Source organism: Erinaceus europaeus, chromosome 1 (assembly GCF_950295315.1).
Source record: "Erinaceus europaeus chromosome 1, mEriEur2.1, whole genome shotgun sequence".
NCBI lineage: Eukaryota > Metazoa > Chordata > Mammalia > Eulipotyphla > Erinaceidae > Erinaceus > Erinaceus europaeus.
In genome coordinates this window covers 200612871-200637744 of record NC_080162.1, presented here as the reverse complement: position 1 = coordinate 200637744, position 24874 = coordinate 200612871, and the positions used below count along the sequence as shown (strand labels likewise).

General features: G+C 42.1%; 1 protein-coding gene across 4 annotated transcripts in view; it reads right to left on the bottom strand.

Moving 5' to 3' along the window:
- The window catches only part of ZFAT (zinc finger and AT-hook domain containing), a 236474-nt gene that overhangs the window by 21737 nt on the left and 189863 nt on the right, over positions 1-24874 (bottom strand). For all 4 annotated transcript variants that reach the window (XM_007521895.3, XM_060201065.1, XM_060201061.1 and 1 more), the window contains 3 exons: positions 16145-16263; positions 13031-13157; positions 8718-8848 (listed from right to left, as the gene is read on the bottom strand). In XM_007521895.3, coding sequence (XP_007521957.2) covers positions 8718-8848; positions 13031-13157; positions 16145-16263 — 377 coding nt within the window. The remainder of the gene's footprint in view (positions 1-8717; positions 8849-13030; positions 13158-16144; positions 16264-24874) is intronic.

Here is a 24874-nt window from a genome sequence, read left to right as displayed (position 1 = left end):
TGTCTGCAGAATGAAGCCTTATTATAACTGTTCTTCCTGGAGGTCCCTGCCACTGGGACACTGGCTGAGAGTTTGGAAGAATCCAGGACATGGCAATAAAACAACAAAGAGGAGAAAGTCCCTAAAGGGCCTTACAGAGAACCAGGAATGTGGGGTGTGCGACGTTATAACAGAGGGGTGCATATCTAGGTCTGTAGACAAGGTGCCTGGTCTGGACAAGTGCATGGTCCTTGGGCAGTGTGGTGGCGCACCTGGTTGAGCGCACATGTTACAATGTGCAAGGACCCAGGATCGAGTCCCTAGGGGCTTGTAGAGGGGAAGCTTTGCGAGTGGTGAAGCTGTGCTGCAGGTGTCTCTCTCTCTCTCTATCTCCTTCCTCTTGATTTCTGGCTGTCTCTATGCAGTAAATAAAGATAATGAAATTTTTTTTAAATACAGGGTCCTGCTGCCAGAGTTCAGCTAATAGCAGTTCTAGTGCAGTAATCACTCAGCAGAAGGCAGCAGACTTGACTTGGTCTGAACGTGGGTATTGACAGTGTGCAGAGGCACCACGGGCATTGGCACAGTTCTGCGGGCTGCTTCTCAAGGACCCGCAGGTGGAAGCTCATTCTGAACCCAGACTGGATTATCTATTGTGACAGAACGATGACTCTGCTAAAGAATGTGTGCTTTTCAAAGTTACTCTGAAATGTGTAAGCCAAAACTGTCTCCATGGTAACAGTTTTCGATAAACAACATCCTGGAGTACACAATAAGCTTCCAATGACAAAATGTGTTTCAGACTCTGACATGCATGGATACCCATGTGATGGCTATTTTTTATTTTATTTTATTTTTTAATTGCCAGCACTATGAATCCACCATTTCCATCAGCCATTTTTTCCCTCTTTTTTCTTTTCTATTATACTTGACAGGACAGAGAAAAAATTGAGAGGGGAGGGGTTGATAGGGAAAGAGAAAGACACCTGCAGACCTGCTTCACCACTTGTGAAGCCTCTCCCATGCAGGTGGGAGCGGGGTCTCGAACCCAGATCCTTGTGCATGGTTATATGTGCACTTAAACAGGTGCACCACCATCCACCCCTGGTTACTCTTTTTTTAAAATTATTATTGGGCTAATTAATCATTTACAGTAAACACAGTTGTGGGTACATGTGTGATAGTGAATGTGTCAACTTGATTTGACCACTAATGTCGTGGGGTGCCCAGATACTTAGTCAAACATAATTCTGAGTATTTCTGTGAGGGTGTTTCATGACGAGTAACATGTACACTCGTTGACTGAGTAAACAGACTGTCTTCTTAGCATCAATTGTTCTTCCAATCAGTTGGAAGTTCGAATGAAACAAAAGGGATGACTGTGTACCAAGTAAGGAGAGTTCCTGCTGGCTGCTTTCACACTGGGCATTGCTCAGTCATCTGCTTTTGGATTGCAAAGAAAACATCAACTGCCTGGTTCTGAAATTTTCAGACTCAGACAGGAACTTAACACCCTTGGCTTCCCTAGTCACATACTGCAGATCTAAAAACGTGAGCTTATCAGATTTCATAAAAGCATGAGCCAATCCCTTCCAATAAATCTATGTAACCACACACACACACACAAACACGCATGCACCCTTACTCTATTGGTTCTGCTTCTCAGGACAACACTAATACTATGTGTCTTCTCTCAGGGCCTCAGCAGAATAGTGATGGCAATGACTCACAGAGAAGAGGGCTTGGTAAAGTGCTCTCTACTGGAAACAACTTTACTGGATTAAACCTCTAACAGGGGGTCATCTACCACAGAGGAAGTCCTGGCCCATTTACATGTGGGGCCTGAAAAGATAGCTCATTGAGCAGAGTGCATGTCTGTGCCATCCACACATTACACTGAAGGCCGTTTGGTTTTTTAAAATCAACATGGACGAATGAACGATCTACGTCGTTTCAGCAGTGGCTTAGGGGTCTTATCACTGACCTCTCACTGAAAGATGAAGCCCCAGGATATGCCCAGCTTCCCCATATAGGGGTAGTGAACACAAAACATGAAAACAAACAAACAAACAAACAAGAAAGCCTTGAGTTATAAAAAAACAATCTGATAAATCACCCTGACTGTTTTTTTTTTAGTGTCTTAATAATGATTTATAAAAAGACAACAAGGGTTTTTTTTTTTGTTTTTTTTTTAACAACTCCACACCGTTCCCACTACCAGAGTTCTGCATCCCCACTCCCTTCACTGGAAGCTACAGCAGTTCTCCCAAGGTTGCAGATATGGGTTGACTATTATTTCTTCAACTCTCTGCCTGTATTTGTATAGATTTTCCCATTTAAAAAAACTATTTATTTATTTATTTATTCCCTTTTGTTGCCCTTGTTATTTTAGTGTTGTGGTCGTTGTTGGATAGGACAGAGAGAAATGGAGAGAGGAGGGGAAGGCAAGAGAGGGGGAGAGAAAGACAGACACCTGCAGACCTGCTTCACCACCTGTGAAGCGACTTCCCTGCAGGTGGGGAGGCGGGGGGGGGGGGGGGGTTGAACCAGGATTCTTAAGCCGGTCCTTGCGCTTCGCTCCATGTGCACTACCGCCCAACTCCCTGATTTGCCCATTTTTTAAGGTCTCATCTTCTCTTCCTTTCCAGGTCACACATAAACCTATTATTATATCCACTGCTGCTTTTACAGATACAGGACAGGAATTGAGAGTTAAGAAAGTGACTGAGCACTGAAAGCTGGAAAAGGCAAGGAAGAACTTCTTTTGCAAAGGAATTAGCGGGACTGGATAGTGGTGCACTGGGTTGAGTGCTCATGTCACAATGCATAAGGACCCAGGTTCGAGTCCCCTGTTCTCACCCGAGCAGGGGGTGGGGGGGGGGCTTCATGAGTAGTGGAGCAGGGCTATTGATGTCTGTCTCTCTCCCTCTCTATCTCCCCCTTTCCTCTCTATTTCTGACTACCTTTATGCAAAAAGTAGTATTAAAAAAAGAAAAAGAAAAAAAAAAAGGAATTAGCTCTGTCTGTCGCAGTCTTCTTTTTTATCCAGTAACATTCACCTCAGACTTCTGACCTCCACAGTTGTGCAATAGCTAATTTGTGTTGTTTTAAGCCACCAAGTGTGTGGTAAGTTTGTTTCTGTGGTAACAGCAAGTGTACACGCTCAGAGACAGACCACACAGTGCCACACCATGAGTGTCTGCTACACAAATAAATGACCAAGTAAAAGTCTCCTCTGGGTCTTGGTCTCTGAAGTCACTTCTAATCCAGGAGAGCAGGAAGGAATGATTTCAGCCATAAGTCAACAGTGATGACTGCTGTTATTTTTAAGTCTTTTCACTCAGAGATGCTCTTGAGAATATTTACTGTGCTGGCTGGTCTTGCATTTAACCTACTAAGGAAGTTTTATTAATTAAATAAAAAATTCTCCTCATAAACCTGAAAGCAAGATGGAATGGAAAGGAAGAAAGGGAGAAATATATTTGATTTCAGAAAACCTACAATTAGCTGTGTTCAAAGTTGTCCTGTGTTTTCTTTGATTGGGCCAGTGATGCACATGCAAGGACTCTCCTTTCTGAACATTTCAAAGCACCGGCTTCTCAGGAATCTATTTGAATGCAGGCACTTGAGAAAAGAAAAGATTTGACAGCAAATCACTGAGAATGTGTCTCTCTGACTGAAAACATAAATGCTCTAACCTACAGGTCAAATGCTTTCCAAACCTCACTGAAAAATAAGAAAGCACTGGGGCCAGGTGGTGGCACACCTGGTTGAGAGCACATGTTACAGTGTGCAAGGACCCAGGTTCAAGCCCCCGGTCTCCACCTGCAGAGGGAAAGCTTTTCAAGTAGTGAAGCAGTGCTGCAGCTGTTTTTTTTTGTCTCTCCTCCTCACTATCTTCCCCTACCCTCTCAATTTCTGGCTGTCTCTACCCAATAAACAAAGATTACAACAAAAAGAAGGGGAGCCAGGCGGTAGCGCAGTGGGTTAAGCACATGTGGCGCAAAGTGCAACGACCAGCCTAAGGATCCTGGTTCGAGCCCCTGGCTCCTCATCTGCAGGGGAGTCGCTTCACAGGCAGTGAAGCAGGTCTGCAGGTGTCTATCTTTCTCTCCCCCACTCTGTCTTCCCCTCCTCTCTCCATTTCTCTCTGTCCTATCTAACAATGACAACATCAGTAACAATAACTACAACAACAATGAAAAACAAGGACAACAAAAGAGAAAGTAAAAATATAAAAAAATAATAAAAAGATTATTCTGATAAAAAAAAAGAAAAAGAAGACATCTAACTAACGGTTTTGTTCTTTAACGCTTTGCTTTCCAACACCCACAACCAACCTACCTACCACGTATGTCATTGTTTGTTATCTCAGAAAATTCACAACACCCTATGAATAATCACTTTCATTTACCACTGAATGATTTTGATATAGGGGATTCTTTTCAATTAACATTAATACATCACAAAGTATAAAATTACAAAGAGAGCACACACTGTATGTGGGACAGAAGTCTTTAAACGCCTAGAGCTAATTCCCGCACAGCCTAGAATGTGTGTTTAGCCCTGTAGGAGAGAAGCAGCTATGGTTCTAACAGGAAACCTGAAACCACCTCAAAACATGCTCTTCAACAGTAACTTTTAGAGACTTATAGTATGCAGTACTTCCTATGGTAGGGTACTGTTGCTTTGTCTTCTTAATACTGGTCTACAGGATATTGCTGGAAAATCAAGACATGAAATCCAGTGTCAATATGACTCAATAGTCAGGCACCGGGTACCTACTCTCTGTGACACCCTGAGTTGGAGCATTAAATGGAAGTCCCGGCACGAAGGGGCTTCCCCACATGGAGGAGAAGAAGGGAGGCCATCACTGATTACCAAGAGAGCAATCACAGACTTTGACTTCACATGGCAGTGACTTGAGCATATTCATTAAGCAGATATAATTTCCATACTGAAAAAAAATTATAAACCAATTTAATTAAAAGGAAAAATCAAGTTGTCTAATTAGAAAAAAAAAAAAAAGCTAAAGGCTGGGGAGGTAAGATAATGGTTATGCAAAAAGACATTCACGCCTGAGACTCTTAGGTCATAGGTTCATCCAACAATACCATAAGCCAGAACTGAGCAGTGCTCTGGCTAAAATTAAACCAAAAAATTTAAATAGCTCTAAGTACTTTCAAATGCAAGAACAATAGACTTCATAGGACAATTCTATACAAGGAGAACCTGGCATAATGTAACCCCTTTGTATAACCGGTGGGTATTTGCTATCTACCTGCCCACTGCCCATTTATTTATTTTCCTATCTATCACTTATCAGTACTTATGTGTTAACTGCAAGCTAGATGCTTATGCCACACAAAAAAAAATGACTAGGTCGCATGTTCTTGGGGGAACGTTTCCAAACGGAGTTACTTCAGACTACTAAACAGCGTCATTCCTCTAAACCTGCATTTTCAATAAGCAACAAGACTCCCTGAGGGGTGCCACTGTTTCTCCTCTGGCAAACACGCTGTGCCTGTTTACACTTGTTGTCTGGATGCTTATCTGCCGTATACCTGGTCAGACCCTCAGTGTAATGTCTCGAAGCATATCTAAGCTGTATTCTAAACACTTCGGCCTCATGTATCACTGCAGTGCCTGAGAGGCTCAATAAATCATGTCCCTGAATAGCAGCAAATCAATCCAGTTCCTGGAAAGACACAAATCACAATCATTGCTACCTTCCCACAATTCTTAAAAAGGCTTTGGCATATATGAGACTTCCAACAGTCTTCGGACACCATCTCAATTTGATCTTTCCTGAAGAGCCAGGGGCTGGCTCAGGACCTAATGTCACAATGCAGAAGAGGAATTTCAGAAAAGATCTGCAAGTCAATCTGGATACTGCAGTCTAGTAAGTACAAATAAAAGCTGAAGTTATTTCGCCTGTAAGTGTACGAGCCAGATCCCAAGCAGTCCAGAATACCAGATCACACCAGACTGAAGCAATGGACTCCTGCTGGATGATTTCTTCCCAAGAGTAATCATGCTAACAAAATGGGAACATTTTTAAATGTGCAACTAAATGTGCTAAATCTTGCCTGTGGATGAAGAAATCTGAAGTTGGGGTCCATCTCTCCAGAGCCCGGCCCCACTAGAGGAAGGTAGAAACAGACTGGGAGTACGGATTGATCTGCCAACACCCATGTCACGTAGAAAAGCAAGTACAGAACTCACAACTTCCACCTTCTGCACCCCATGATGACCCTGGGTCCATGCTCCCAGAGGGAGAAAGAACAGGGAAGCTTCCAAGGGAGGGGATGGGATGCGGAACTCTGACTCTGGTGGTGGGAATTGTGTGGAAGTGTACCCCTCTTATCCTACGGTCTTGATGATTGTTATTCAATCAACAAAAAAAATTAAAATACACTAAAAGAATAAAAGATAAATCTAATTATTATTTTTTTTTAAAAAGGTGACAGAAAAAAATAGATGACTGTAGAAAAGTCTATGGTCTAGGGCTGACTGCACACATGTGCAAGGAGTTCAAACCCCCATCTCTACCTGCAGGTCAGAAGCTTCACCAGTGGTGAAGCAGTGCTGTAGGTTCTCTGTCTGTCAGTCAGTCAGTCTGTCTGTCTATCTATCTATCTATCTATTTCTTTCTTCTCACTCAATTTCTTTCTGTCTCTATCTAAGATAAATAAATAAAATATTTTTAAAATTCTGTGATCTGCCCAATGTGTCCTGAAACCTCACCACTACAGAAAGACAGAAACAGACTGGTCTGGATTGACCTGCCAATGTCCATGTCTAGTAAAGCAGAGCCGGAACTCCCACCTTCCATACCCCATAGAAGTTTGGTCCATATTCCCAAAGGGGAAGAAATATTAGGGGAAGATGACCAGAGAGCTCTGAATTTCAACTCCATCAGGACTCAGAGAGAGAAAAGGAAAAAAGGAAGAACCTGGAACATGACGACAAAGGATGACTTAGAGGGGGTTAGATTGTTATGTGGAAAACTGAGAAATGTCACACATGTACAAGCTATTTTACTGTTGATTGTAAACCACTAATCCCCTCAATAAAGAAAAAAAAGGGATGACATTCGGAAGTAGTAATAGGTTTGTGAGTGTGAATAGGGAGTAAGAGAAGGTAGGGCTATAGGGAAAAAATAGCAAATATATATAAATATAGGTAGTTATAGAAATAATAATAAGCCTACATCTGTAACCTTGGGAGAACTACTGAAGTTCCCAATGGAAGGAATTGGGATATAGAACTCTGGTAATGGGAATGGTGTAGAATTATACTGCTACTATCCAATAATTTTGTAAATCAATATTAAATCACTAATAACTTTTTTTTTACATGTCAACTTTCTTCATAAACTTGAACTTCATTTCTAGAGTATATACTCTAGGCCTACCCTGGTTCTGGTGTGTTTACTGCTGCTTATGAAGTGTATGATTCAGCTTAAATCCTTTGTAAAATGAAGCAGGAGGTAGTAGAGAGAAAGGAACATAGATTTAAAAGTGGTCGCCCTTGCCAAATGCTGCTGTATAACAGCACACCCACTAATTCATTCAATAGACATTAAATGGGGGCCAGGAGGTGACACACCTGGCTCAGCACACATATCACAGGGCACAAAGACCTGGGTTTAAGGCCCTGGTCCCCACCTGCAGGGGGAAAGCTTGACAAGTGGTGAGGCAGGGCTGCAGGTGTCTCTCTGTCTCTTTTCCTCTCTATCTCCCCCACCTCTCTCAGTTTTTCTGTCTCTATCCAGTGATAAATAAATAATAAAAAATATTAAAAGTAAATAAATATTAACTGAACACACACAAACACAAAATGATCTAGTTTTCAGGCACATTGCATTTTAACAGATGGTAAAAATCCCTACTGAGTACAGAAGAGGAAATGAACCAAACAGAAAAATTAATTAAATAGAATAACCTTTATTCAAAAATCGATCATTTTCTTCCTCTTAGATCAGTCACAGGTGTTGATGTGATCAGTCAGTGGGTAGGAGTTTAAAAGCAAAGCCACTGCAAAGTCTCCATGTTTCTTTACAAGTCTCCACAGTTCCCACTGTTTGCTAACTGGAGCCTGAGGCAGTAAGGGCTGTGTTCACAAGACAATTTCACTTATGGAATCTTTGAAAGCAAAGCATAAAAAAGTTTCTAGGACTTCTTGAAATATACTATATCTCCACCTCAAGACATAGTCCTATATGTAGAGTTATTAAAGAAACAAAAACAGTAATTCAAGGAGACTAAGAAAAAGCATGAAGGGCCAGGAAGATGGCATAACGGTTATGCAAAAACGCTTTCATGCCTGAGGCACTAGAGATCCTAGGTCCCGTCCCTGGCTGTAAAACCGTAAGCCAGAGTAGAGCAGTGCTACGAAGAAAGAAAGGAAGGAAGGAAGGAAAGAAAGAAAGAAAGAAGGGAGGGAAAAAATGGAAGAGAAAAACAGAGAAAGAGAGAGGAAGGAAGGAAGGAAGGAAGGAAGCAAGGAAGGAAGGAAGGAAGGAAGGAAAGGAGGGAGGGAAAGACAGAGAAAAAGAAAGACAGAAGGGAGCAAGAAAGGAGAAGAGAAGGAGGACAGGAAGAATCAACCAATTTAATAGCAAATTCTGCCTTAGGTAAGTTAGTCTTGAAAAGCTGGGGACAGGAGAGAAGGAGGGTGTGTGTGCATGTCAGAAGGTAATAGTAACACGTGAGAGAAGTTCAGAGGAGCCATACCTGTTTCACAACAGTCACCGTCCCTGGTGCCATGGCAACCACTGAGGCGACAGCAGTGGCATCGTGGGTCTCAGCGCCCAGCTCAATAATCTGCTGGAGGATGTTTACAGCTGTGGGGTCAAGTCGGTCACCTTATGAAGAAGAAGCAAACAGAAGACCATCAGGGCCACTGGCACTAAAGATCAGCAGTTGCAAACCCAGCCCCTCACAGAGGCCACTCATGAATGGTGTCTTGTTCTAGTGGATGCTTGGGCTTTTGGTAATCACTGATCTGACAGGAACAATTTGGATGACACTTTACAGCTTACAAAGCTCTTCACATAAGAATCATTCAGACCCCCAAACAGTACTGTAATGAGATGATATTATCTTCATTTCACAAATTACCGTGTATGTAAAAAAAAAAAAAAAAAAAAAAAAAGCAGACTCTCCTTGGGCTAATGCACCAGTTAGGTCACAAAGTCAGAGCTCAAGCCCAGAAGTTCTGAATCAAGTTTCTTAAAATAGAGTTCTAAGAAGCCCCAGCTAACAGACCAAACTGCATCTTCCCTTCAGCCTGTACATGCTAGGGGTCAGTGAGACAATTTAAAATGAATTATACAAGTTACAGCAAAACATCTGAAGGTTCCTCAATGATCAAACCACTGGGCTTTCAAAATTCAAACCAGTTTAATCTTGAGGTTCTCTCTTTTAAAAAAAAAAATCAGGGAGTCAGACGGTAGCACAGTGGATTAAGCACATGTGGCGCAAAGCACAAAGACCGGCGTAAGGATCCCGGTTCGAGCCCCTGGCTCCCCACCTGCAGGGGATTCGCTTTACAGGTGGTGAAGCAGGTCTGCAGGTGTCTATCTTTCTCTCCCCCTCTCTGTCTTCCCTTCCTCTCTCCATTTCTCTCTGTCCTATCCAACAACGATGACATCAATAATAACTACAACAATAAAACAACAAGGACAACAAAAGGGAATAAACAAATATTTTTTAAAAATTTAAAAAAATAAAAAAAAGAAGTAAAAAAAAATCAACTCGAAAGTCTAGAATTTATGTCATCAGGGCAGTTTCTGAGAAGTCACTGCTTACTCTTGCCATCTGCTTGGCCATCTGTGATTGTTCTGAACACAGCTCTCTGACCCTAATCATTAATTCACTACAAGGGGGATCATGGCCTGATTTCCATGTTATCATAATATTGTGAAATCTCTGCCAATGTTTGCAGCTTCGTGGATGGCTTCCTATGGATTAGGAGTCCATATATAAGTGATTAACTATGGGAAATTTGCTGTGTCTTATAGAGACAGTGGGGCTTAACAGGTGGCTGAGGCAGGCATTGACATTAAGTGACACACATATTCACAATGCACAGTATCCCCCCTCTATCTCTTTGTCTCTCTGTCTGTCTGTCTCTCTCAACCTCCCTCTCTCCTTAATGGACCTTTCCCTTGTATGTCCCTTGTAGCAAAAGATAAATAAAACAATATCTTTAAAACTTAATGAGCTATTGTTTGAATTTACCACTCACTGCATCAGTGACCAAATCATCAAGTCCAAACTGTCAGCTAGGATCCCAGTGGAAAGACAAAGATCTAATACTTGCATTCCCTCTTCTCCTTCTGCAACTACAAACTACTGAGACACATCTGGAACAGAACAGGACTAGTACCTGCTCCAATCTACCTGAGAAAGCACCTGGGGGGACACTGAAGAAAAGTTAGGTGGGATTTTGTTGGATGACATGCAATTAGAAGATAAAGATGAAGGTAAACTAGGGAGAAAAAAAAAATTAATGCCGTGTGTGGGAAGGGAAGAGACCAGGTTTTATGTAGCTCTAGGGAGGATGGTGAGAAATGTGCCCAGTGCGATCTAGGAGAGCAAAGATCACATCAGCAAGGACCCAGGAGCCAGAGCAGGTGGAGCAGCTATGCAAAGTTGTAAAGTCTGAAATGGTGATCTGGTGCAGAAGATAAAGCACTGGACTCTCAAGCATGAGGTCCAGAGTTCAGCTCCTGGCAGCCCATGTACCAGAGTGATGTCTGGTTCTTTCTCTCTCTCTCTCCTCTTATCTTTCTCATTAATAAATAAATAAAATATCAAAAATATTTTTTAAAAAATAATAAAGTCTGAGGGGGGGGCAGGTGGCTAAGCACACATAAGGACTGGCACAATGGTCCCAATTTAAGCTTTTTCCAAAATAGAGACTTCAAAACTCATCTGCTATATTCTGACTTTTAGGTTCCTGATTATTAAATAAATTATTCTATTTTATACCTGACTGATTTTCAGCCACCAAGTTGCAGATGTTACCATGAAACCAACCTGACTTCCTCAGGCAGCTGACCTCACCAATGTGTCTTGGAACCTCACCTCTCCAGGGAAAGATAGAAATAGGCTGGGAGTATGGATGGACCTGCCAACACCCATGTCCAACAGGGAAGCAATTACAGAAGCCAGACATTCCACCTTCGGCACCCCATAATGATCCTGGGTCCATGCTCCCAGAGGGATAAAGAATAGGAAAGCTTTCAAAAGAGGGGATGGAATGTGGAACTTGGGTGGTGGGAACTGTATGGAATTGTACCCCTCTTATCCCATGGTCTTGTCAATCATTATTAAATCAATAAAAATAAAGTCTGAGATGTGTTCTAGGAAGTGGGAATATGGGAGAAGCTGAAATGTCAGCAGTGAGTATGAGGGTATCAGGGATAACAAAGACAGTTGAGCTGCCTGAACAGAGCATGAGCAGTTACTGAAGTCAGGAATGTGGAGGAAGGGAACACAAATTCAGAAGAGGCTTCAGCTCTGGAAACCTCATTTAGTAGTTTGGCCCCGGACACACTCTCCTCTGTAGAATGTGCCATCGTCATGAGCTGTAAAGTGGAGGTGCTGTCTTCAGAATTCCCTTTGGCTCAGCAGGCAGTGACTAGAGCCCTGGCTATTAATCTTCCCCGAAGTGCCTGACCCAAAGGATATTTCTGTGCAGTTTTTTCAGCCTTTGGTTTACAAATCTGCAAACTGGATGAAAATGGTGATTTCCTAACTCCTTCTCCTGGCACTGCCTGACTCTGCTTAAGGTGTTACCACTTATTCCTATGCACTTGACCTCTGCTCCCCAGTACATGAAGGGCCATGATATTAACTTGAGTTCTGTCCCTATTTGGAAAAGAGGCATGAAGGGTGAAAATGCTTTCTAAGCATATTATCTAACATCACAGAAGTGGCACAATGGTTTGGTTTTAAAATGGAGAGAATGGGGCCCACCTGGTTAAGTGTACACATTATCATGAACAAGGACCTAGTTGGGTCCTGCAGTCCCTACCTACAGTATGGGGGGGGGAACTTCACAAGTGGTGAAACAAGTACTGCTGGTGTCTCTCTGGCTCCCCCCCTTCCTACTGTCCCCTCCCCCTCTTAATTTCTCTTTATCCTAGCAAATAAAAAAAAGGGGGGGGAATTGCTGCTAGGAACAGTGGACTCATTTTGTAGTCACAGTACCCCTGCAATAACCCTAGTGGCAATAAAAAAAAAAAAAAAGTGAGAGAATGTTTTAAAATGAGGATCTCTTCCAAGAAGGATGACAGAGGACCTAGTGGGCATTGTATTGTTATATGGAAAACTGAGAAATGTTATGCATGTACAAACTATTGTATTTACGGTCGAACGTAAAACATTAATTCCTCAATAAAGAAATTTAAAAAATTTAAAAATGAGGACATCTAAAATAAAGCCTTGATTTGAGATTTTCCAGGATAATGAGGAAGCGGTCAGGCCTGGGCTCACAAAATCAGGAACTGGCCACTGAGGAGACAGACGACCCCGTGAGTGGGGCCCATGCATTCAGCACAGCACAGCACAGCACAGCATAGTCTCCGCCAGGCCCCTCACTGGCTCTGCTGACCCTGGAAGAGACTCATCTGGTCTCAGAGAAGCAGCAGACTGAGGATGACACAACAAATAGAGCTCAACATACAAGGGTGACTCCCATCAAGTGTTTACAAGGAAAAGACAGCAAACACACCTGTGTTTCATTCGGACCCCTCTGAGGAGCCAGCATAATAATAGTCTGGGGGAAAGCAAGCACGGCGTGAGGAAGCACTACCTTTGTTATGGCTCTGTGCTAGAACGTTATAAGGCAGAGAGATCTGAACCTAAAAATGGAAACACGTCCGCACTCGGAATGCTGGGTTGGCATTAAGTAGGTCAGCAGAGGCAGACCAGCTGAAGAAATCATTCATTCATTTGTTCACAGATTCACTCACTCCACACATCCATTCAAGACCAGTTCTGAGACATCAGAGGGAGATATTCTGGGGGTCCCTTACCACTCTCTGAGGTATATCTCAGGTCCTGGAGAGCTGCCACAGCAGCCTGTGTGCCTTGGGCATCTTCTTCAGCTTCTGTAATGTGTAGATACTGGGTGGAAGGCTCTTCAGGAGATTCTGTTGCTGGCTAAAAAAAAAAAAAAAAAAAAAATAGCTATATCCTCTCTGACCTTCTAGAAGACCTCCCGCCATCCAGAAATCCCAAGTTAAAGTACTAAGATAATACACTTTTACACTTTAAAACATCTTTTTAAAATTTATTTGATATTTTAATTAATAGATACAGAGAGAAATCAAGGAGGGAAGAGGGAGATAGACAGAGACAGAGAGAAAGAGAGACCTAAAGCACTGCCTCAACATTTGTGAAGCCTCCCCCTTGCAGGTGGGAATAATATCTTGCTTATCTGCCATCCCAAAGAAATCAACTGGTCTCGTTAACACAGTTTCCAAGGGAAATTTTCTCTTTGAAAGCACAAAGACCTATTTTTAAATATTTATTTATCCCCTTTTGTTGCCCTTGTTGTTTTACTGTTGTTGTTATTAATGTCGTCATTGTTGGATAGGACAGAGAGAAATGGAGAGAGAAGGGGAAGACAGAGAGGAGGAGAGAAAGACAGACACCTGCAGACCTGCTTCACCACCTGTGAAGCAACTCTCCTGCAGGTGGGGAGTCAGGGCTCGATCCGGGATCCTTATGCCGGTCCTTGCGCTTTGTGCCACGTGCGCTTAGCCCGCTGTGCTACAGCCCGCCTCCAACAAAGACCTTATAATTCAGGTTGGTTGGGAGCTTTCTGCTGCGTATGCTAATCTCTGAGCACAGCGTAGGCTGTCCATCATTAGAGACTGTACACTCTGGAGTACTTGCAGGTGTGTTTCACAGGGAAGGAGAGGCATCTGCAGCATTACCTTGAGCAGGGGCCTTGAGCCAGGGTGCTTGAGCATGACAGTCTGTGTGCTCTATATGGCTGGCACACCACCACCCCGCCCCTCCTCTTGGTGCTACCAGCTCTGCCTCTGACCATCCCCAGACCCTGTGTCCAAAGAAGGAAGGGCATGGCAGTGGTGATGGGGAAGCGGACAGGAAACGCTTGCAACACAGTTAGAGCTCAGAAAACCTTGGACACCGGCAGTAGCAGGGATTAGGGAGATAGGTAACTGACCACAGAAAATGTATCTGTTCAAAATCCTGACAAGTAGAAGTTGGAGCTGCTGGAGAAACCTTAGCAGGTGTCTTGTTTTTCAGGGAAAGAAGAGGTACAACAGAATTTTCAAATGAATTAGACATTAATAATAACTACCTTGACAAAGGCAGGAAGGCCAAGGTTAAACTGTAAGGCATTAAGAATGTCACCATTAGGGGCCAGGTGGTGGCGCACCTGGTTAAGGGCACACATTACAGTGCGCAAGGACCCAGGTTCAAGCCCCCTGGTCCCTACCTGCAGGGGGAAAACTTCACAAGTGGTGAAGCAGGGCTGCAGGTGTCTCTCTGGCTCTCTCCCTCTCTATCACCCTCACCCACCTCCTCTCTATTTCTGGCTGTTTCTATCTAATAAATAAAGATTTAAAAAAAGAAAAAGAATGTCACCATTAAAGAGGAAAAAAAAGAACTTTACGTAAAATTTATAAGAAGCAAAGCTGTTATGCCCCGTAAGAACTTGTCAATAACTGACACGGGCTCAGGACTGCAGCTTCTTACTCTTTTATAGTTTAGTGACCAAGTGCATCTAGGTGCTTCCACTCTGACATACAGAAGCACCCATTAAAATATCTGACAAATGTATAAATGAGCAAAAAATAAATAAAAAGAATTATGCTTTTGAGGACCAATAAACAGTGTACTGGCCAGCACTGATTGGATCAAAGGTTAGTCTTACTTGCCTTGAAAAAAATGAGATGGACAGGGCCAAGTGGTGGCACACCTGGCTAAGCACACACATTATAGCACCCAAGGACCAGGTTCAAGCCCCTGGTCCCCACCTGCAGGGGGAAAACTTAGCATCTGGTGAAGGAGGGCTACAGATGTCTCTCTTTGTCTCTCCCTCTCTATCTCCCCTCCCCTTTCAATGCCTCTCTGACTCTATCCAATAACAAATAATAAATAATATTAAAATGTTTATCAAAAATGAGATGTACACGGGAAGTGTGAATGACAGGAGTAAGAGTGTCAACGAGATTAAATTAGTCAGAAACAGTATGAATTCAAAAACCAGAGCTAACATTCACATGTGTGGTCCAGATTCTACCCAGTTCTACCCCAGTTCTATTTCAGAAATAAGATATGACTTGAAAAAGTTTTTCAAGTATTCTGACCAGAAATCACAATGCTATAAAGAATAGCTAGTTGTCTATGCCAAGTACCAGGCCTTGACTGGTTTGCCATTTGGGTTTAGAAATGTCAAGGTCAATACTTAACTATAAAAAGCTTGGGGTTTACAGTTAACAATATTATTACACTTTTCCCATATTTGGGAGCTACTCTCTTCCCTGATTCAGCTTTCTAGTCCTTTTTCCAGCCATGATACCATCTCCCTAGACAATATCATGGGTTCACCTGCATGTTAGATGCCAGGCTCAGGCAAAAACTAGTAAAGTCATGAGCCCTTTGGAATATAACTTAAATAGACCTAATAGCTTTTTCTAAAATGGAGACCCCAAATCTTCATCTGCAATGTTCTTGCCTTTAGGTTCATGATTAGTCAACAATTTGTTCTGCTTTATATCTTAACTCTTTCTCAGTCACCAGGTTGCAGATGCTACCATGATGCCAACCAGACTTCCCTGGGCAGACGACTCCACCAATGTGTCCTAGAGCCCCACCTCCCCAGAGCTCTGCCCCACTACAGAAAGAGAGAGTATGGATCAACCTGTCAATGCCCGTGTTCATTGGGGAAGCAATTACAGAAGCCTGACCTTCCACGTTCTGCATCCCACAATGACCTTGGGTCCATACTCCCAGAGGGATAAAGAATAGAAAAGCTATCAAGAGAGGGGATGGGATACAGAGCTCTGGTGGTGGGAACTCTGTGGAACTGTCCCCTCTTATCCTATAGTCTTGTCAATATTTCCATTTTATAAATAAAAATAAAAAAAATAAACAGCAAAAAAAAAAGTTACCTCCCACTTGGGATCACCTTCATTTTCTACCAACTTCAGTCCATGCTTGTTCTTCAAGTGCCTATTGAACTCCCATTTGGTGCCATATACAAAGCTGCAAACAGGACACTTCAAACCACCTGAAAGTAGATCGGGGAGGGAAAAAGAGTGTTCACAGTTGATGAAAGTCTAACTGCCTCACCATTCATTCAAATGCTTCAAATTTAAAGAATATATATATCTGCAGGCAGTATTTACACTCCATCCAAGTTTCCTGAGTATCAAAGCAGAATATCAAGGATGTATGTGTTCTTTAGGGCAGAGATGTTGTAGTTTCCATTTAGTTAAGGACATTTACATAGTACCTGACACATATATGATTCCTATTTTAGGTGCCAGTGAGAAACCAGATGAGTAATACAGTCTTTTAGCTGAGTCGATGAGTAATTTAAGCCCTGCTTTCATTTGAGAAGAACAGGTATTTCAGAAAACAAAAGCGACTGGAGGACAACAGTTGTTTTATTTTTCAGTGTTTCTTGTCCCAGAACACTAACCTCAGGAGTCAAAATCTCTGTCCCTTGCACATCAGAGGCTAAGTCACTGGCACATGTCCCCTGGTAAATGTCCCAGTAAAGGACAAAGGGAAGAGCTGGTCACATACTGAAATGTCACTCCTTATCGAACTGATGACATTCTGTATGTGTCAGGAAGTGTTTGGAAGTCTCAACTAAGAGAAAGTGAAATACTTGTTTAACAATTTGTTTGACTTTGTATGTTAACTCTCTTTTCAGGCACCAGGTTCCAGATGCCAGCATGATGCCGACCAGACTTCCCTGGACAGACAACCCCACCAATGTGTACTGGATCTCAGCTTCCCCAGAGAGCCACCCTACTAGGGAAAGAAACAGACAGGCTGGGAGAATGAATCGATCAACACCCATGTTCAGTGGAGAAGCAACTACAGAAGACAGACCTTCAACCTTCGGCAACCCATAGTGACCCTGGGTCCATACTCCCAGAGGGATAGAGAATGGGAAAGCTATCAGGGGAGGAGAGGGGAGGGAATATAGAATTCTGGTGGTGGGAATTGTGTGGAGTTGTACCCCTCCTATCCTACAGTTTTGTTAATGTCTCCTTTTTTAAAATAAATAAAAAAATAGAAAGTGAAATGCTAGTTGATATAAATCTACAAGTCATGCCAAAGACTATCTGCCCCAAATTACATCAGAAGCAGAGTCTAAATTAATGAATGGATGAAAGTCATGTTGAACCAACTGTGCTTTTGGAAGCAAAGTCCAGCCTTGTGGAGGCTAATGCAAGTGACAATATTACCCAACCAAACCTCTCGAGGACACATCACATAATGCAAAGGGCCCCCAGGTGTACTTATGACCAGCTAGATCTCCTAAGTCAATTCCCTATCAGTAGAATCTTACAGAGAATTATTCTGTAATCAGGATTCCTTTCCTATCAGGTAAGTGAGTGATTTCTCAGTCAGGAGTAGAAAGGGAAGCCAATGCAGATAGCTGGTGGTAAAGCCCTCTGCTCCTTCAACTCTGGTGTTCAGCTTCCCAGTGATAAGAGCACAGAGGAGAAACAGAGGATCTGACAGAAATAGGAAGGAACAGAATTAGCTGAAAGACTGACAGCAGGCAACAAATTCTTTCTTCCTTCTTTTTTTTTTTTTAAAAAGATTTTATTTATTTATGAGAAAGATGGGAGGAGAGAGAAAGAACCAGGCATCACTCTGGCACATGTGCTGCTGGGGATCGAACTCGGGACCTCATGCTTGAGAGTCCAAAGCTCTACCACTGCGCCACCTCCTGGGCCACCAAACTTTCTTTCTTTCTTTCTTTCTTTCTTTCTTTCTTTCTTTCTTTCTTTCTTTCTTTCTTTCTTCCCTCCGTCCCTCCCTCCCTCCTTCCTTCTTTCCTTCCTTCCTTCCTTCCTTTCTTTTAAAATATATTACTACCAGGGTTACTGCTGGGACTCGGTACTAGAACTACAAAGTCTCTATTCCTGGCTGCCATTTTTTCCTCCAAACTTTCTTTTTTTTAGATAGGACAGAGAGAAATTGAGAGCATGGGGAAATAGGGGTGGGGTGGTGGTGGTGGTGGTGCACCATGTTAAGTGCACAGAATACAAAACACAAGGCCCCGTGCAAGGATTCAGATTCAAGCCCTGAGCTCCCCACATTCAAGGGGGTAAGCTTCACAAGTGGTTAAGCAGGTCTGTGGATGTCTTTCTCTCCCTATCTACCCCTCCCGTCTCAATTTCTCTCTGTCCTATCCAATAAAACGGAGGTGGGGGGGAGAGACATTTGCAGACCTGCTTTGCCACTCGTGAAGTGGACTCCCTGCACGTGGGGAGCAAGAGCTTGAACTTGGGTTCTTGTGCTTGGGAATGTATGTGCTTAACTTGGTGTGCCACTGCCCAGCCCCTGACACCAAATTCAGAATATTACACAAAAAAGACAGTTAAAAGGGAAGTTATTTTCTGAAACTTAAACATATGGCTTGTTTTTTAAAAAATAATTTTTATTTGTTACTAATTGTATGGTACAAGATTGTAAGATTATAGTGTATAGATCCACATCACACCAGCCACCAAAGATTGTAAGATCATAGTGTATAGATCCACATCACACCATCACACCAGCCACCAAAGATTGTAAGATCATAGTGTATAGATCCACATCACACCAGCCACCAAAGTTCTGTATCCCCCACCCTCCCACCTCCCAAAGATCACCACCATTAGTTCTCACAAGTCTGACAGTTTTCTTGCTTCTGTTTTGTTAGGATGTATATACGCAAGTTCCTTTAAATCAGATTTCTGGTAGTCATCTTTCACCTCTGTACTTATTTTGTTAAGCATAATCACCTTCAGTTCCATCCATTTTGTCCCAAAGGACAGGATCCATCTTTTTTGATTTCAAAGTAGAATTCCATGGAATATATATATATATATATCCCATAATTTCTTTAGACAGTCATCTGTTTATGGGCATCTAGGCTGCTTCCATTCTTTGTCTACCGCAAATAATGCAGCTGTGAACATAGGCTCTGGTTTATATGTCCCTTCTGATTACTGTTTGAGTATCCACTGGATAAATGCTTCAGAGTGGCAGTGCTAGATCCTAAGGTACTTCCATCTTTATTTTGTTCAAGGACTGTCCATACAGTCTTCCAATGAGCTTGTTCTTATCCAAAGGATAAAGTTAATTTTTTAACTGCTCTGGTTACCACTTACTGGTCATCTAAGATGATGCATTTTCCTAAAATCATTCTTTTTTTTTTTTTTAAGATAGAGACAAAAGGGAGAGCGAGCAAGTTAGATAGCTGAAAGAAACCTGCTTCAGCACTGAAGCTTCCTGCAGTATGGTGGAGTCTGAGCTCGACCCTGGATCACACGTGCTAAACCAGCACACCCTACCGTGCAAGTGAGCTATTTCACCAACCCATCAGAAGTTACTATTTTTTTAGGAAGGACACTCAGAAGTAGTAGGTGTGACTTAGAAAGGAAGAGAAAGAAGGCAGGACCATAAAAAAAAAAAAAAAAACGCATAGCCAAACATATATAGATAGTTACAGAAATATTAGTCAACCCCTATGTGTGACCTTGGGGGAACTACCGCAGTTTGCAATGGACAGAACAGGGACATAGAACTCTGGTGATGGGAGGGGCGTGAAATTATATCCCATTAGCTTATAATTTTGTCAATCAATATTAAATCCCTAATAAAGTAATAAAAATAATTACATAATCATTTTTTTTAAATACGGGATAGCGGGAAGGAGAGAGAGAGAAGCAGAAGTAAATCACCACAGCACAGAAACCTCCTTCAGTGCGGTGAGTTGCAGCCACGCCAAAGTAACACACTCTCCCAGCGAGCCATTTCATCCACTCACCTAGAATCATCTTTTTCATAATTTTTAAAAAATATTTATTTATTCCCTTTTGTTGCCCTTGTTGTAGTTACTATTGTTCTTGATATAGATGTTGTCATTGTTGGATAGGACAGAGAGAAATGGAGAGGGGGGAAGACAGAGAGGGGGAGAGAAAGACAGACACCTGCAGACCTGCTTCACCGCCTGTGAAGCGACTCCCCTGCAGGTGGGGAGCCGGGGGCTTGAACTAGGATCCTTATGCCGGTCCTTGTACTTTGCGCTACGTGCGCTTAACCCGCTGCACTACCACCCGACTCCAAAAATCATCTTTTAAGTCTCCCCTGTGTGAAGCCCTTTGCCTTTCTTTTCGTTAAACTAATGTTTCTTCTATAAAAACTTAGTATGAGGTAATGAGCACAAGAAACCTAACACAGGTTAAATTTGGGCTTTAAAGCTGAAAAAAAAATCCTTCTGGGTAACCTTTAATGGAAACTAACTTGGGGAGAAAAACATCCTTATATTACATTAAAATTAAAATGAACATGATAATGCCCCCATTAATTAAAATGTTAACTTTTGCCACAGCGGCCTTCATTAAAGAACAACAAATGGAAATATGCAATCTAGATGGAACGTGTAACCGTGCTAGTTAATTGACGCCAAAGTGCTGAGGAATTTATTTCAATCTCATTCCATTAAATTTGCAGGCGACGCAGTGAAGGTCACAGGCAGGCTTGGTGAATTTACTTGTAGCGCTGATATTAAGTGACTACTATAAAAAGCCCCACTGCAAAGCCCCAATTTCCTCACAAGAAATGGTGAACCAAGTAAAAAGGACAGGATTTCAGGAACAAGTTTTTAAAAATCGATCATGGCCTCTTTTGTTCTTCATGGAGATACAATGAATTCTGGAGGAGCTTCGGGCACTAAAATATTTGCATTTCTCTGCAGTAGCTGACATTGATGGAAAAGAGGTAATTCGTTTTTCAATGATACAACTCTCAGGGTGACCTGAACACTGAACTGAGTGATCAGATCTGGGTTTGAAACTTGCTCAGGTCTGGGTTTGAAACTCACTTTGAAACTAAGAACTAAACTTAACTAAACTTCCTTAAGCTCACAGACCTCAGTTTTCTCTCCTTTTTTTTTTTTCTTTCTTTCTATTTTCTGAACCTGGTCTTCAGATGACACACAGGATATAGGTGTGGGGAGATCAGGTTTGGATTGCAGTGCCGTGAAACAGATCTTGTATTTTATTTAGATCCCATCAACTCAAATGGTATTTTTAAAGGACATTGAGGTGGTAGATGGTTCAAACTGTGTAGCTTCTGAGCATGTCGTGGAAGCTGTACCTTGGTGTCCTCATGTGAGTTAAGGAGGATGAAGTTTCCAGATGTTCCAGGGAATTAGGAAATATCTTAAAGATCTCTGACAGAGTGCTGGGATGATACTTTTTTTTGTATCTCATTGTCTTTATTTGCATTTCTCTGAATAAGTGACTTTATTTGCATTTCTCTGAATAAGTGACTTTGAACATCTTTCCATATATATTTTTGGCCATGTGGACATCTTATTTATTTTTTTAATTTTTATTTATTCTCTTCTAATGAGGTAGAAATTCTAAAACTCACATTCTTCAAAGAGGTACTGCAGAGGGAAAAATAATGACCCCCTCTCCCCAAAGATACATACTAATTCCTAAGTAGGTGAATATGTTATCTTATGTGGCAAAGGAAACATGCAGGTTTAATTCAGCTAAGAATCTGGACACAGGATTATTCTGAAGTCACTAAAGTGGCCACTAGCCTACCCAGTCCCATTTATATCCCTTTGTGAGTTCGAGGAGGAGATGAATCACTTAACACCCAAGTAGCATACACTTCTTAAAACCTGTGGTGCACTGAACCAACCACTAAGTTAGCTTAATAAGTAGATATTTTCAGGGGGAGGAAAAGGGCAGACCCATGGAGGCAATACAACATAAATACATATATCTGTGTGATGACATATCTTGAATTCATATTAATGAATAAGCAATAGACTATGAGTTTAAAAATAAGATCCTGTGGGGCAGGGGTAGATAGCATAATGGTTATGCAAAGAGACTCTCATGTCTGAGGTTTCAAAGTTCCAGTTTGAAACCCCCCACCACCACCATAAGCCAGAGCTGAGCAATGCTCTGGTAAAAATAGGTAGATAAAATAAGTAATTAAAATAAAATACTACTCAGCTGTAAAAAATAGTGACTTCACTGTTTTCAGCCGATCTTGGATGGACCTTGAAAAAATTATGTTGAGTGAAATAAGTCAGAAACAGAAGGATGAATATGGGATGATCTCACTCTCAGGCCGAAGTTGAAAAACAAGATTAGAAAAGAAAACACAAGTAGGGGAGTCGGGCTGTAGCGCAACGGGTTAAGCGCAGGTGGCGCAAAGCACAAGGACCGGCATAAGGATCACGGTTCGAACCCCGACTCCCCACCTGCAGGGGAGTCGCTTCACAGGCGGTGAAGCAGGTCTGCAGGTGTCTATCTCTTCTCCTCTCTGTCTTCCCCTCCTCTCTCCATTTCTCTCTGTCCTATCCAACAACGACAACAACAATAATAACTACAACAATAAAACAACAAGGGCAACAAAAGGGAATAAATAAATAAAATAAATATTAAAAAAACAAAACACACAAGTAGAACCTGAAATGGAATTGGCGTATTGCATCAAAGTAAATACAGGTCCATGAAAGATGATGAATGACATAGTGGGGGTTGTATTGTTAAATGGGAATCTGGGGAATGTTATGCATGTACAAACTATTGTATTTACTGTTGAATGTAAAACTTTAATTCCCCAATAAAGAAATAAATTATAAAAAATAAAATAAAATAAAAAATAAGATCTTGTAGAATCTGCTTCTGACATACATACATAAAAAAAGATGACACTTGCTACTGCCAGTTAATTGCCAAAAGTACCCAAGTTCTGAGGGAACTGATGTATCCTGAAGGGGCCTGGCTGACACACCATCATCCAGACATCTCTGCACCCTCAAAATCAGGTGTATGAGAGCCCCCTGAAACTGCTTACAAGCCAACTGACGAGGTCTCTTCCCAATTCCACACGTGGTAACATCAGTCACTTAAAATTGGGTGGGGCAGAAATATTCTGAGGGGGCCAGGTGGTGGCACACCTGGTTAAGTGCACATAGTACTAGACACGAAGACATGTGCAAGGATCCAGGTTTGAGGCCCCACTCTCCACCTCCACCAGGGACACTTCAGGAGCAGTGAAAGCAGGTCTGCAGGTCCCTATCTATCTCACCCTCCCCTCTCAATTTCTCTAGGTCTTATCAAATTAAAAAATGGAGGGAAGAAAAGGCAAAAACGACCACCGGGAGGTAAATCTGTAGTGCCAGCACTCAGCCCCAGCAATAACCCTGGAGGCAAAAAAAAAAAAAGAAAGAAAGAAAGAAAGAAAGAAAGAAAGAAAAGAAAAAAGCGAAAGAAAAAGATACAAAAAATAGTAAATACTACAAGTTTGTTGGTATGATTCTAAATTCTGCTTCTAAGACCCCTTCTGTTTCATTGGTTTAATCCCCCCTGCTTAACACTGTATTCTATTTACATAACCACTGTTAACTAAGCACCGCCCTGCCTCCAGGGCATTGGTTTAATCCTCACTGTTTTGCACGCTTTTTCCTTCTCCCCACCCCCTATCCTACGTACATCCTCTTCCGACCTGACTCTTCCGCCTCAGGATAGATAAAGACAAGATTGTGATTAGAGAGAGCTTAGACTGCGCTGCATTCCACATGAATAAAGACTGAACTGTGTACCACTCAGCCATGAGTCCCTGGTCGTCTCTGTCTCCCACCCACAAAGTTAAGTTCCCCACCCTCAGGAGAGCCAATGTTCTATATATATATATGTAGCCTGAACAGACAATCCAAAATGGCACAAATTCTAGGAAAAAAAAAAAAGACCATAGTCTCTTCTCTAGGAAACCTTGTCAAAACAAGGGTCAGAAATGTTGAGGGTCGTGGCAGTAGGGGTGGGTGGTAAACTGGCAAAATAGTTCACTTGGACTGCATACCTGCCTTGAATACATGTGACTTGGGTTCAAGTCTGGCCCCCACTGAATTAGAGCAAACTTTGGTGTTGTGGTATCCTTTTCTCTACCTTTCTGTCTTTTTCTTTTCTGTATCTCAAAAAGTAGGCCTGGAGTGGTAAAGCCACAGTGATGAAAAAATTATATACATATACTTTTATATACATATGAGGGTATGGATAGATAGAATAATGGTTATACAAAGAGACACTCATGTCTGAGGTTCCAAGGTCCCAGGTTCAATCCCCCATACCACCATAAGCCAGAGCTCAGCAGTGTTACGGTTAAAAAAAAAAAAAAAAATATATATATATATATATATACACACACATATATGGTGATCTCATTCACAGACAGAAGCTGAAAAACAAGATCAGAAGAGAAAGCACTAAGCAGAACCTGGACTGGTGTATTGCACCAAAGGAAAAGACTCTGGGGGTGGGGGGTTGGGAGAGGAGAGTTCAGGTCCTGGAAAAGGATGACAGAGGACCTAGATATGGTCCAGGTCCCCTGAGATAGAGCATATGTTCACACGTGCCCATACACTAGGGAAAATTATATACCTGAAAGCAGAAGCACACAAGAGCCAGGGAGTACCCCCCAAACACTTCATCTACACTATTCCAGTCTTTAGGTCCATGGTTGTTCAACAATTTGTTTGGCTTTGTATGTTAACTCTCTTTTCAGCCACCAGGTTCCGAATGCCAGCATGATGCCGACCAGACTTCCCTAGACAGATGACCCCGCCAATGTGTCCTGGA